A 16,043-nucleotide genomic window follows, 5' to 3' on the forward strand; every position below is an offset into this window, starting at 1 on the left:
TGGAAAAAATGATTAACAAAGTGTTGAACTTTAAGCTCTACACCTGGATAAAATTTAAACTGCGCAACAACAAGAAAGCCGAGCAAAGCGTTTTTTTCTTATTGTCATGATGTGGTAGCTTTCGTCACGTGATCATTACACAAGATTTCATGCGATATCTTGACTGTGTTGTTATACAGAATATCGAAGTATCACGTGTAAAATTGTTACGTCACAATCAAATACAAAAACGAAAATCAAAATGTTCGTAGAAATTGTGGCCCTTGTAAGCTTGTTACAGATTATCTAAATTTTAAACTTCTCCGGCAAAAGAGAGCAGAAAATGAAAGAACCATGTATCTTGTTAGGCCTATTCTGTTCAAGAGTCGTTCCGATTGTCTTTCGTTCGTGTCGCACTTTCTTCCAGAATTAATAAAATCAATTTTGCTGATTCTTGAAGAAAATTTGGTTTAGCAGTCGATTCTATCATTGCTGTGTGCATTTTTTATTTCCAGGACTGCCTTCAAGAATTGATTATGACTTCACATCATTAACTGTTTCAGTTGCTTGATGAATCTGTTATAATAAAACCCCCTCCCTTAAAAATAAAACAGATTATTGTCTTTTATAGAGGAAATGTTTCATTTTTTTACAGAGCATGTAGATGTGGACAAAGTAGATGTAAAAATTCCCTGATTGGAACGTGACCGCAGAACTCTTCATTATTACAAACTATATATAATAACTACATAGGTGTGGCCTTCAGCAAAAGAGATTGTTGTTTTTGAAAACCAAAGAAGTCTTTTATAATGGAACTTTGATCCTTAGCGTTGAACCCAAGTCGTTGCTGAGGTCAGAATTCTTTCGTAGTTTCCGGTGTTTCATGAATAAGATTAATTTAAAGTCAAACAAATTATCAGATTTTTTCTTATTTTGAACTCGATTTTGTGTAAAATGTTGCCTCAAATCAACAAAATCATATTTTAGTCGCATATTTTTACACCAAATGGGTAAATTTTAAGATTTCATAAAGCTTTCATTTCATTCATTTTCATTTTCAATTTATTTCTAACAACCGTCTATAATACTGTCATGACTTGAATTTTATGACAACATATTTAGCATTAAACTAAGAAAACTTCTCTTTATTTTTGATAATAATTTATTCGTTTCTCTTAACATGTCCACGATTGAAATGACCACGACTGATAACATGGGGCTGTTCGTTCAACTTTTTTCGCATCATTGCATCATCAGAGGAAAGATTTCCGTGACTTGTGTCATCTTTCCAAGACAAAATAGCGAATCCTCTCAAAATAACTCTGAAGTTTTGAAAAACAATAAAGTGTAGATAGAGATTGACAATTATTTCACCTCAAACTGACAACTAGAAGACACGAAAGTAGTTCGAGTCTTTGCTTTACAGATAAATCAAATAGTTTAATAAAACCATTTTTACTTAACATATTCAGTCGTATTTTACAGGTAACGCTTTGTGTATTTTATGGTTTGAACTATTCATATCGCTTCAAGGCTTTAAAAAGAGTACGTCATAATACACCTTTTTTTTGCCGCCCTTTGAATCTGCGCGTAACGTTTAGTTGATACAATGACGACCATTTTGTCATAGTTCCTGATAAGCGTAGGCTTATTTTATTTAAATATTTGATAGGTTTATTTAATAAATTATATGATAACTATAAGACATATGTAGACAATATTTATATATGTGGGCTATAGTAACATGAAATGGACCACTGAAAAAAGAAAGGTTACTTGTTTTGAAGTTTTGTAATACCGAAGCTTTCTTGTCTCTAGCACCAGCTGGAATATTTTGTCCTTACAAAATCATTATACCTATACAGGTTACGTTACCGTTTACAGATAATTTGTTTCTTTTTAACAAATGAACTCATTTGTGGGGCTTAACAGCAAAACGTAACAAAGCAAAAGATAAAAAAGTTTATTTGGGGCCCTGCTTTGCAAGTGTTGTTTAATCAAACAGTGTTTCAAACCTGTTAATTTGGATTACAAACCAGATCGCAACTTTGCTGAGCCTGGGTGTACGCTTGCAGCAATATTACTTAAGACTCCACTTGCGCAACTCAAATCTAAAATACACACACAGAATGTTTGGAAGATTGCGCAGTAACAACCTATACAGCAATCAATAGACGGTGGATAAGTGCATAATATCACGACAATCACGCAATAACAAACTTTGGGACTTGCTTAACTAAGATTTTAGTTGTGCTTTTATTTTAGTTATGGGCGTGGGTGCGGCAAAACTGCTAAAAACTGCGGTCTCATCGTGATTTTAACAATTTGTTTCTCTTTGAAAGTTACTTGTTTAACGAAAAGGGGGCTCCAGCCATGATTAACATCGCGTAGAAATTTTCCGTGATCTTCAGCAAAATAAGTGTTCAATTTTACTCTCATAAGCCTGACTATTAAAACATTAAGCGAAGTTTAAGTCATAACCAAACTCATACACGTTGCTATTTTATTGGAGTTTTACTGCAAACTCAAAACGTTGTTGGAATTCAAATCAAACATTGTTTGGATTTGGGATTCATTATATAATTAATAAAAAAATAATAATTTTAAACAAAGCTGAACGTAACAGAAATATGTCCCACAAAAACTGTTTCTGGACAGCACTATACAGGCTGAAAACAAAAAATAATCCTCAATATAATTGAAATATTTTTGTTCATTATGTTGACGATGACCCAAACAATTGTTTTATTCTGCAAATTTTATATCTGTCACTTTGTTGCTAAATGTTTGGAAATTCGTCCGCTATTTTTAGAATTCTCGATTCGCGTTTGATTTCTTACTGTAATGTTAATTAGTTCAGGTGACTTAAATTAGATTAGTCTTGAAGTGAGAACCATCAAGGTGTTCATAAATATAACTTTATCTTTATCTTTTATGTCGCTATTTAGCAAGTTTTAAAGTCTTTTTTCTTTGTTGTGATTTGTGCGTTTCCCACTAAATATACAAGCGCGTTTATTCAATTAAATTTGATCGTGATGAAATTCGACTTTTATACCACTTGTTGCGGGCAAGAATAAAACCTTTGCTTTGCCGCAATTTTAATCTCATTCTGACGTAGAAATTTTCTTCCTGCTTTGCCTTCATTGATTGGATAAGCTGAACCACCAGCATTGTTTCTTTAAGATGACACGTCGTTGCGTGTTAAGATAATATTCAAGGTTTATTCTATTAAAATAAGCAACAAAAAACGTTCAAATTTTATACATGTTTTACTAGACCAAAAAAAACTCAAAAAACTCTTCAAGAATTTAAAAATATTATTAACCCTTTATGTACTTTATGTTTTAAAAATTATAAGTTAATATTATTATATTATCAGTATTATTATAATTATATATTATTATGGTTTTATTTTTAATTTTCGTAGAGTTTTGGTTATTTCCAAAGTTACCTTTTTGGAATGAAAACGTTATTTCAATGATCAATTTTTGTTTTAGCTTTTAGTAAACTCCCAGATCGTGATTAATATCTCCGAACCAAGCTGCAAAATAACCAACTCCTGTACGTGATCACTTAAACCGTTACCAGTTAATACATTTTTCATCATGTTATTCTCATATAACAAAAAAGTTCTGCTGTGACATCAGAATAAGCCAAGAAAGCCGAACGTACATCTAGCTTGACTATTTTGATGATCGGGGCATCGTTGGGGTCATGATGTGGTAACCGCAAAGTGCGTCATCAGTCGTAAGTCCGAATCATGAAAATGTTCGATCATTATGAGATGGCGGTTTGAAGTTGAACGCTTTTAACCGATGAACCTTGTGATGTAAATCTTTGGGAATGGTTTTAACTTTTTTCCTCTACGAAAAAACTTTTCATAAGGCCGTCTTCTTTGTTTAAATGTTAATCCAATAATCCATGTCGATATTCAAGTAAACACTGTGCAATAATTCCTTCCATTAAGTTAAAAATCTCACATATTCTGATTACTACAATTCATGCGTAATGCTACATTTTTATTGCAAGATCATAGCAGGTGTCCCCATACAATTACTACACATCAAAAAACATTGGCAAAGACTTTTGCGCTGTTAATTACTAACCAACACATGTGTTGTTAACCACGCAACTTATTTCAGATTTCTTCCTCGTTTACCGACAGCATTTATATTGGTGCTGGAAATGGAACAAAAACCATGAAAAATTTCGCAAAATATTCCTGGACACTTGCGCATCACGCATGACGTCATCGATAAATTGAAGCACATTCCTGACATTTTTTTCGTATGACGTCAGTTATTTGCTTTCTTATTTATTTTGTTCGTGCATATACCAAACACTATGAGCTTGCTTTTCTTTGAAACTTTTCATCTCTGTTTGTTATGAATTTACAATATCGAAAGAATCCTTCACTTCTTCAAAATAACCATGGTAAGAAAAGTTTGACTTGTTTAAGATCGTAGAAGAAGACTTTCCTGCAGATGACTTCAAGCTAAATTGAGTAAATAACTCGAGTGCATCTAAATAACTTCATTAATGCACATCCTGAGATGGATTTATTTCTTCGTAAAGTGTTTTGCTTTGAATACTCCGTGATAAATGAAAAAAATTGATTGCTTGTTCCTTTCGTCTGTTTTTACAAATTGTCGTCTTTCTTGTGTAGGCTTAGGCATACTTGGTTTGTTATTACCAAATTACTGCTATTTATTGCTCACTTCAAGCAAGTTTTAATCTGGTATTGGAAGCTTAGTCTCGCAAATTGCAATATGTTAGGAGAATGTGATGAAAATACGAATAAATAGGGCATTTTTTGTGTTGAATATATGGAAAAGAATAGATTTATCCAGCACTTCTTCATTTAGCTAATCTTATTGTGTCTTAGCTTTTGCTCATTCTTGTGGTTTTAGTGCAGATAGACTTACTATAACATTTAATATAGGCTGTTCCTTAAGATAAAATGCAAGATAGCTTCAAATCTAAAAGGTACCAAAAATATCGAAATTCGCTAATATCTTAAAAACTAGAGCCAATTTGCAAAAACTAATGGCATTTTCGAGCTCAGCGCCCCAGATATACTCTAAGATCGTTCTTACCTTCCATGCCAAAATTTTTTTGTTGGCCAGTGTAATTGTTTGTGTATTTGAAGTATATTGCGTTCGTATACGATTTGGTGACCTACTCGGTTTACGTTTTGTGGACAGGTTGGCTGTGGTGTTTAAACACAATCGTCTGTCAGTTAAAAACCATTTACTTTATTGTGCTCTGCAAGATTAAAATAAAACTTGAAAGTGTGTGTATGCACTAATGTCGCGATAAATTCTTAAGTTAAGGAAACTTTCCGTTCTTACTGCTAGACACTTAATTAATCTTTCAACTCGAGCATGTTTGTGATCAAAGCAAAGGTATTCGCTTCACAGTCAGTAAAAACAAGCGTCCTTCTTACATACAACCAAAACGAAGAATAAAAACGTCCTTGTCCACAAAATCACAGCGCAATCAACTAAAAGTAAGGTGTGAGATTAGAAGATGCGGCCGTATAACATGCCTCGAGGGTAGTTGTGGGAAAAGGCGTAAACCGTGTACGTGTGTAGAAAACTTACTAACAACAATAAAAGGAATCATAAGTGGCATATCGATAAATCATTAATACAAAACTCGCAGTCACACATTGTGCACAAGAATGGCCGCGACAAAATGGGTAGAATATATCTATATATAAAACTAAAAACACATCGTGAAATACATTTAAATACACGTTTAAAAACGTATCAAAGTGCAGTGCAACACTAGCACGACTACCAGCATGATTAATATACGACCAAATACAAAACGTGAAATTTATTTACAAAGATGCCCCCAAGATTAACGTTTTTTTTATGAAAAGAAACGTTTTCGCAAACAAGCATGATAGATAAAATCAAAACAACACTAACATTTGTTTGACTTCTTTTATACATGCGATTAAGTATCGACTGCATTCAGATTGTAGATTACAAATTTGGCGGGCGAGCTTATAAATCATTGACAGGCTTCATAGACCGTTGTTGTTACTCTCCCTACTGACGTTTCTATAAATAATTATTCGTAAATGTGCGGCCTACAAAGCATTACCAGCACAAATATTTCAGTTCTACGAGTTTATTTTCGATAGTTCAAACCATTTTTCATAAATAACAGAAAGCATTAAATGTACAACGCTTAGAACATGGAGAAATAAATGTTACATAAAACCATACAGCAAGTAATTCAGTCTTATTTACACGTAGCATAGTCTTCCAAATACAGAAAATTACAATTACAGACAAGGCATCTACAAATCTAGTTTTAACCTCATTCGCATACTTTCAAAATATCAAGATCGTATTTAATAAAATTCAAGCAAACTTCAGAAGTTAAAAAAGCAAATATTAACAACAAAATATTGCAGGAAATCATCATAATAAATAGTAAAAAGTAAATAAACTTTGAGTAGTAAATAAATTAGAAAATAAGTAGTAAATGAACTTTATGAAATAAATCCTTCATCTCGTACCAAAATTTATACGAAACCCGTCATTGTTTTTATCTCAATTTTTTACAGTTTACTCTGACAACTCAAAGTGACAGCATTAACCATTGGAATAATATCTTTGATGCTCAGCTCCGATGAATTCTTTGTTTTCTTGATTTTCTTCAGATAAGTTTGGAGAGCATCACTTGCTTCAATTGCACATCCCCAGTGAAAAGTGACACCAGCTCCTCCATGTCCGTAGTTGTGCAGGACTGGAACAGTTTTCCCATCAAGATCCATTTCCTCAACTTCAATTCTAAAAAGTGCCATCAAAATTTATTACTTTAAAGAAAATAAATTTTCATATTTTGCTCATCTTATTACATACAAAATATTGGAGGCATAATAATATATTCCATAGAGAGTATAGTTAGTATCCAACCTTATTGCACTTCTTCCAGGTCTCAGACCAACTCGAACTTCTTTGATTTCACCGTATTTCAGACTTGGACAAATCTTGAGACATTCTCTCCAGATTTTCTTTGTGTCTTCAGGATTTTCTTTCAAGTTGTAATCACCTGTTAAATAATGGTTTATGGTGAAATTTTATTTAAAAAATATACAGTTTGTTAAATACCTGTTGAATACACGATATCAAATAGATTTTGCTCTTAAACATGAAACTAAAATAACTAAGTTACAAAACGTAGCTACAGTGATAACACTTTGTGTAGCAGTCATACCAACTTGGTGAGTTCCACCAAGGACAACTTCTTCCATACGAGGTAGAATGTAAGTGTCTGTTCCAGAAATGTAGAAGTGGTTGATCCAAGGAGCTTTCACCACAATCACCTTTAAAGGAAATGAATTTTGTGACAAGAGTTTTCGAAAAATAAAATAAAATGTTTGAGGCAAATCTCATTGCAGTTTCCATTTCTTTGCATTTTATTTTAAGGTTTCATCAAATTGCGAATAAATGTTGAATATTCAAAGTTGTTGAGGATTTTCACCTGTCCTCTGTCAGGTTGCATCTTCTTGTCATTTGTAATGAAGTTTGCATTGATACCAGTGCAGTTCACAATAAGATCGAAATCTTTCAAGTCGCTAAATGCATTGATATGATGACGAATGAATCTTCCGCCTTTAAATGATATAATTGCGTATAAATTGCCAATTTGCCATTTCCAACGAGACTTAAAAGAGTTTTAAAATGAGATATTTCAATGTTCGCTATTTTACCACTTTTTTACGAGATCTTGGTGTGATGTCTTACCCATGGCTTTGATTTGGTCCATGAGCCAAGGCAAATACTTGGAGCAATCGCATTGCCATGTTGTAAAAGTATAACCTGGTTGTTGAGGAATCATAAAAGCCGATTGTGCTTTTGGGTCGATTTCCCGAAAATCAGGAAATAATTTTGTTGCATATTCGGGAACTGCCCCGCCCATTATATAACCAGACACTGGGTTTATACCTACAAAAATTAAACCTTTTTAATGTAATATATTATCGTTTGTTTAGTGGAGATCATAGCAATATACTCACCCATTTTGTACGCATCAGGATTTTTGTAAAGCACTTTCAACCAATCCATGGTTTTTTCAAACCACCCGAAAAGTTTTGGTTCATCTTGTCCATCAGCATATGGTCGCCCGCATGGATAGGGATAGATGAAGCCAGCTGCCACATTTCCAGTCGTTTCAGGTGAGCATTTGTCGAAGAAGACAGTTACCTGTCAAGTATATTGTTTGTAGTTTAAATTTAAATTTGTTTATTTTGTTACAAACTTGTGCGTTCTTGTCACGGTTAGCAACTCTAAACTTACCTTGCAATTGGGTATGTCTTTCATAACTTTGTAAGCAGTCGACAGACCCATGATACCAGCTCCAATAACAGCGATGTTGAGGGACATTTTGTATAGTTTTTGAAAATTTTTTCTTTTTCCAAAAAGTGTTTTTACACACCTATATACTTTTCTGCAAAAATGCGTTATTTAATCATTTAAATAGTTCAAGTTTAAACTTCTTTAATATCGTTTCCTTACTGACAAAAAACAAAAATCAGGGAGTATAAGCTTTATTTCAGTTACGCTTATACTCTAATATTTTTGTTGAGATGTCGCAGATGTCGATATCTTGCTGATTAACTTCGTCGAGAAGCGTTCGCTTTTATAGGAAGGAGCTGAAGTTAAAATCGTCATTCGGCTGGATTTAGAAACTCGTTCTTTTTTTCCTCTCACTGTTAAAATTATAGATTAGTTGAAAATGTGCTGATTTGTGCTTACGGCCGACATAATTTTAACCACAATGATTTGGAGTTTTTTTAGTTACTTTAAACTTTAGCTTTTCTTATACTTGGCCATGAAGGTCATTAACTAAAGAGCTTCGTTGTTTACAATTGTTCGCTTGATGCGATTGGGCTGGGCCGCGTATATGACAAACGCGTTTATAAAAAACTTGGCTTTGTTTCACAATGTCATAAAAGAAATCTTTTCCAAAGACTGAATTTTATAATTTTAAGAGAACGCCGAAAGTTATCATAATAAATTACAATACACATTTTACACATTCATTTAATGTAATCATATTTCCTGATATTTCTTGTTAGTTGCTTAATGACATCATCTTTAATTACCACGTGTTTGCACGCTGCTTGTCACGTGATCAATAAAGTCACGCGTCATTGACATCATTGGTAGGTCATAACAAGGAAATCCTTCAGCTAAAAATGCGCAGCGACTGTTAATCGTACTGTATACTAAAAGAAACGCGATTCTCGAAACTCACAATTTAACGCACATTATAAAGCCATAACAGACGCTTTTCTTAGTTTTTGCTTCTGTTTAACAACGATTTCGTCATTATTGCCCGCCACACTTGCAGTATTTTTTAAATTTGTTGATTTTGAGTTGCGATTTTTTAGTACTTTTTTAGCGTGTAAAACCACTTCTACACATTACCACGATCCTATCCCTTTCTGACGTCATTGTTTTCTTCCTGATGTTTGTGCAACTTATTGATGCTGTTGCGTCACCTAAAATAATAATCGCTTAATAAATACACGTGTCTTTACGAGGATTGTGTCGCTTTAACATCATCTTACAATTAATTTTAAAATTATTCCCATACCAAAATATTGAACAAACAGCGGTAACGGTTGTGTTAAGTTAGATTTAGATTTGTATGACGGTTTGATGGTTTGTGATGTCATGTTTTTCATGATGAAACGACTGGAAACATTTCGGCTTATTGCGTTATAGTTTCAGTGACATCACAACTGCGTTCACTTCCCACAGTTCATTTCACTTTTAATTGTTCTAAAACAACTTTAAAAGAAATTATAAATACAGCAAAAGTTAACGTTTTTCTAAATTGAGGTTTTTGGTAAATCTTTGGCTTGACAGTTTTATGTGACGATGAACGACCACGACTTTCTTGCGGTTTTAAACTTTTCGCCGCGAGCCAGAGAGTTTTTAATGGCCATGCACTAGGTCATGACAAGTAGTCAATCATGCCGACGCTATAAATGAACAGAACGATATTCATTGATCTTGGTTGGGGTTTTTCAGCAAAATCTTTTGCTTTTGATATTTTAATTCTGAGTTCATATCACATAAATTTGTTGCGAACGTTACATGCGCATGGAACGAATTTCTTCTGCTATATACCGTGCATTGTTAAATAAAAGAAGCTATTATTTGTATTGTATTTAAACTATTATTATTATAGTTTGTAATTATAAATTGTTTCAAGTTTCTCAAAATTGTTGTCTGGAGGCCGGACTACGACTAAAATGTCTAAGTATGATCATATTTGGCAGGGGGTGGAGCAATAATCACTCCAGACTGGCAATGTGCTATTTAATAGAATAGCGAAGTGACCTTGTAAAGCTTCTGCTCGTCTTCGAACGCAGTTTTTGTCATACTTAAACTTTATATGAAAAATTTTATATAACTCGCTATGCTTGTGTTTGTTATATTTGTTAAGCTTTTAGTTTCATTTTCACTTGGGTGGACGTCTATAATTGTTTATGTTAGCTTTGAATCGTTGTTTTTGGTGGGTTTGTTGATGCAAATGATTGCAGAGCTACGCTGTCCTGGTGAATTGTCGTTCTTGCACAACCTTGTAAAAGCACAATTAAAAGTCAGAATGACGTTTTCTCTGACGTTATTTTATTTGGTGCTTTTTTTAGGGAAATCTCCCCAGCTCAGTGAAGCGATTATTGAAAAAACACAGCTTGTCTTGTTGGCTGCAAGGAATGTAGGTATACTACCGAAGAATTTAAACATATTACAAAATCATTTTAGTCCGATAAAACAAATCATTTTTACAGTTAACAAAATTTTTTCTATAAGCAGTACATCTGCACTTCAAAAATTCAAACAAAATATACCCAAAAGTCTTAAACCAGAAAATTTGTATGCTTATGATAAGCAGTGGATCGATTTACTCGCCATAATGGAACAGCTCTACTTTTTTAACTTACAACGTACAACTAAAAAGCTCACAGACACGTTCATTTCGTTCAGTTATCCCAAGTCCGCAAGTTACTCGTTAATTATTATTATTAATACTTATAGTAAATTTATTTTCCATGATTTCTCTTTTATTTTTATAATGAATGAGGAAATAAGTCATTGTCTAATTTTCTATACATAGTTATATATGAACATGTAATTATATACAAATTCAATGCCTTTTGAAAATCCCCTTCTGATGTAAGTCATCTGAACGCTAATACTTCGTGAAGATCTGTGCACATTTTAAATTGTGATCGTTGGCGGACGTATTTTGGTTATATAGTATGCCTTATGCTTCAACACTATCCAACAGGCAAACACCAAATTACAAAACCTTGGAATAACGTCCGTGGAAGAGTTAAGCGAAATGCGGTTTGAAAAAGATCATTTATTGTTAGTTTTTTGCTTGAATTTAAAACTATTAAAACTATGAATTTACAACTATTGATTATAACTTATTTTTTACTTTACCGGAGCGATGTTAAAAATGAAAGCTTAAACGTCTGCCATGCAGTGTAAGCTAAGCGTAATTTGTAAAATGTTCTAAAACTTTTCTTTTAAATCACGTATGGTCACAAACTTTTTACGTTTTTGGCGTTAGTTATTTCACGTTTCTGTACGTTTAAGAATGATCAAGACATTTTTTATTGAGAAGTTTTAAGCCCATTTGAAGTCTTTAGATGATATGTTTACAATTTAGAATACATTTATACATCGCGTAACATAAAATATTTCTGTACATTTATGCCTGTAGTTGTCAAGGTCATTTCTGAAAAAAAGGATTAAAAATTCAGAGTTTTTTCTTAGATGAAATTTAATCGTGAAGAAGTTTGTCTATTACTGGAGATGTTCACTTTTAAGCAAAATTCGTTTAGTTTAATTTCATCCTGACATTGAAGTGTTTTCCTGTTTGTTTGGCTTAAAATATAAATACATTGGCTTCATTCTCTTTCATATAAGTTCTGTTTCTATGACCGCTCTTACTTTTTTAAGTTTTGCGTGATCACTTCTCACAATGAACGTTTATCTTGATCAAGGACTAACTGTTGGTTTTAGCTCGTGGTAAACTCCAAGATCGTGATTAGCGTATTTTCTTGAATAGAAACCGCGGCTACTATTTTTTATTTTTGAACGTTTTGTGCGGCTTCTATTTTTATTACGTGAAAGTTTTTGTCTTCTAATTGGTGCTCAGTGGGCATTCGAGTTTATCTACCATAAGTACCGGTAACAAAAAAACGGAAACAGTAATTCAGCTGCAATTTTATTGTCTTTTTTTGTAAAACCGCTAATCCGACAGCTGCTATTATTGTCGCATCTGTGTAAAGAAAACAAAACCAGAAGGAAGTACCGGTAGTGTTGATTTGGTGACAATAAAATTTTGCGCTCTCTTTTTACAAAAAGGTTTTATTCTATTACTATCCGAACACTACTGTAATGTGACAACTGCTGTTTTTCGCATGTGCAAGCTCTCAATGAAAGCCTTTATATTACACCGGAGTCAACACTCTATTGGAAGACGCTGTTTTCATTGTCTTCCAAGTTGTGTCGTTATAATTATATTTCTGCTACGGTATTTATTGCGCTATTACATAACGTCATACTTGCCATAAGTTCAATCTCGGTTCACGGTATAATTGCAAACTTATCGAAGAATAGTTGATTGACAATCAGTGGTTCCGTAAACATGCTATCCACCTTGCACTTTTGAACTTATTGTACTAAGATAACCCCATACTTGTCATCCTATTTTGTAAACATGTTATTTACATTGCATTATGAACTTGCCGAATTTGAAATAACCCCTATGTGATTGACAACTTAATTGTACATTGTACATAAAAAATATGTACAACGCTTGAGTTGTTTTTTTTGCATGTCGTTAGATATGTTTGCTTTGTTTTATGTTATCAGTAAAGATGCGATTTCATCATTGTCTTCTGCGGCTTCTATGGGAAGGCGGCTTCTATGCGAGGGCGGCTTCTATGGGAAGGCGGCTTCTATGCGAGGGAGGCTTCTATTGTTTATTTTTAATCAAATCGTGCGGTTTCTATTAAAGAAATTGCGGTAGACACTTATGATCAAGTTGAAAAATACGCTACTCGATATGCGTTATGACGCAAATTACAGTACGTGACATGGCGTAGGTCAAAAATATGATAAAAAAGTTTCATGTGGCATGTACGCCCTTGTTATATAACAAAGAAGCAATGAGAAAATATTTCGGAGAAATTTTCCAAGTGATAGTTTTAGCTCGTGGTAAATTCCCAGATCGTTATTAGACACTTATGATCAAGTTGAAAAATATGCTACTCGATATGCGTTATGACGCAAATTACAGTACCTGTCTTGAAAACTGTTTCTGGACAGCACTACAGGCTGAAAACAAAAAATAATCCTCAATATAATTGAAATATTTTTGTTATTTATGTTGACGATGACCCAAATAATTGTTTTATTCTGCAAATATTAAATCTCTCACTTTGTTGCTAAATGTTTGGAAATTCGTCCGCTATTTCTTGAATTCTCAATTCTCGTTTGATTTCTTACTTTAATGTTTAGTTTATTTGATTTAGATTAGATTAGTCTTGAAGTGAGAACCGTCAAGGTGTTCATAAATATAACTTTATCTTTATATTTTATGTGGCTATTTAGCAAGTTTTACAGTCTATTGTCTTTGTTGTGATTTGTGCGTTTCCCACTAATTATACAGGCGCGTTTATTCAATAACATTTGATCGTGATGAAATTCGACTTTTATACCACTTGTTACGGCAAGAATAAAACGTTTGCTTTGCCGCAAGTTTAATCTCATTCTGACGTAGAAATTTTCTTCCTGCTTTGCCTTCATTGATTGGATAAGCTGAACAACCAGCATTGTTTCTTTAAGATGACACGTCGTTGCGTGTTAAGATAATATTCACCGTTTATTCAAGGTTTATTCTATTAAAATAACCAACAAAAACTTTCAAATCTTATACATGTTTTACTAGACCAAAGAAAACTCGAAAAACTCTTCAAAAATATAAAAATATTATTAACCCATTATTTACTTCATGTTGTAAACATTATTATGGTTTTATTTTTAACTTTTGTGAAGTTTTGGTTATTTACAAAGTTACCTTTTTGGAATGAAAACGTTGGTTCAAAGAGGAAAATTTTGTTTTAGCTTTTAGTGAACTCCCAGATCATGATTAAAATTTCCGGACCAAGCTGAAAAATAACCTACTCCTATACGTGATCACTTAAATCGTTACGATTTAACACATTTTTCTTCATGTTATTCTCATAAAACAAACAAGTTCTGCTGTGAAATCAGAATAAGCCAAGAAAGCCGAACGTACATCTATCTTGATTATTTTGATGATCGTGGCATCATTGGGGTCATGATGTGGTAACAGCAAAGTGCGTCATCAGTCATAAGTCCGAATCATGAAAATGTTCCATCATCATGAGATGGGATTCTGAAGTTGAACGCTTTTAACGCGAATATTTTTTGGCTTTAGGAGGCTTAAGTTCTGAAGTTTTATGTAAAGCTCTGTAGGAGATGTTGACATAGAATAAAACCATAAAAATATTTAATTATAATAATACTAATAATATAATAATATTAACTTATAATTTTTACAACATAAAGTACATAAAGGGTTAATAATATTTTTATATTTTTGAAGAGTTTATCGAGTTTTTTTGGTCTAGTAAAAAACGTATAAAATTTAAACATTTTTGTTGGTTATTTCAATATAATAAACCTTGAATATTATCTTAACACGCAACGACGTGTCATCTTAAAGAAGCAATATATTATAATTATATATATAATTATATAATTTTTCATATAAAGTTTAAGTATGACAAAAACTGCGTTCGAAAACGAGGAGAACCTTGACAAGGTCACTTCGCTCTTCTATTAAATAGCACGTTGTCAATATGGAGTGATTATTGCTCCACCCCCTGCCAAATATGACTTTACTTGGACATTTTAGTCGTAGTCCAGCCTCCAGACAACAATTTTGACAAACTTGAAACAATTTATAATTACAAACTATAATAATAATAGTTTAAATACAATACAAATAATAGCTTCTTTTATTTAACAATGCACGGTATATAGCAGAAGAATGTCGTTCCATGCGCATGTAACGTTCGCAACAAATTTATGTGATATGAACTCAGAATGAAAAAATCAAAAGCAAAAGATTTTCCTGAAAAACCCCAACCAAGACCAATGAATGTTGTTCTGTTCATTTATAGCGTCGGCATGATTGACTACTTGTCATGACCTAGTGCATGGCCATTACGGACTCTCTGGCTCGCTGCGAAAAATTTAAAACCACAAGAAAGTCGTGGTCGTTCATCGTCACATAAAACTGTCTAGCCAAAGAATTACCAAAAACCTCAATTTAGAAAAACGTTAACTTTTGCTGTATTTATAATTTCTTTTAAAGTTGTTTTAGAACAATTAAAAGTGAAATGAACTGTGGGAAGTGAACGCAGTTGTGATTTCACTAAAACTATAACGCAATAAGCCGAAATGTTTCCAGTCGTTTCATCATGACAAACATGACATCACAAACCAGCAAACCGTCATACAAATCTAAATCTAACTTAACACAACCGTTACCGCTGTTTGTTCAATATTTTGGTATGGGAATAATTTTAAAATTAATTGTAAGATGATGTTAAAGCGACACAATCCTCGTAAAGACACGTGTATTTATTATGCAATTTTTATTTTAGGTGACGCAACAGCATCAATAAGTTGCACAAACATCAGGAAGAAAACAATGACGTCAGAAAGGGATAGGATCGTGGTAATGTGTAGAAGTGGTTTTACACGCTAAAAAAGTACTAAAAAATCGCAACTCAAAATCAACAAATTTAAAAAATACTGTAAGTGTGGCGGGCAATAATGACGAAATCGTTGTTAAACAGAAGCAAAAACTAAGAAAAGCGTCTGTTATGGCTTTATAATGTGCGTTAAACTTTGAGTTTCGAGAATCGCGTTTCTTTTAGTATACAGTACGATTAACAGTCGCTGCGCATTTTTAGCTGA

General features: G+C 33.0%; 1 protein-coding gene across 1 annotated transcript; it reads right to left on the minus strand.

Moving 5' to 3' along the window:
- Positions 1-6,106: 6,106 nt before the first annotated feature.
- LOC143469730 (D-aspartate oxidase-like) lies at positions 6,107-8,455 on the minus strand. Its single transcript, XM_076967535.1, has 7 exons — positions 8,298-8,455; positions 8,018-8,204; positions 7,746-7,946; positions 7,483-7,613; positions 7,216-7,324; positions 6,915-7,050; positions 6,107-6,788 (listed from the first exon to the last, which is right to left on the minus strand). Exons 1-7 carry the CDS (start codon positions 8,382-8,384, stop codon positions 6,557-6,559), a joined length of 1,083 nt encoding a protein of 360 aa, XP_076823650.1. The 5' UTR covers positions 8,385-8,455; the 3' UTR covers positions 6,107-6,556.
- Between the last annotated feature and the right edge of the window lie 7,588 nt (positions 8,456-16,043).

Source organism: Clavelina lepadiformis, chromosome 8 (assembly GCF_947623445.1).
Source record: "Clavelina lepadiformis chromosome 8, kaClaLepa1.1, whole genome shotgun sequence".
NCBI lineage: Eukaryota > Metazoa > Chordata > Ascidiacea > Aplousobranchia > Clavelinidae > Clavelina > Clavelina lepadiformis.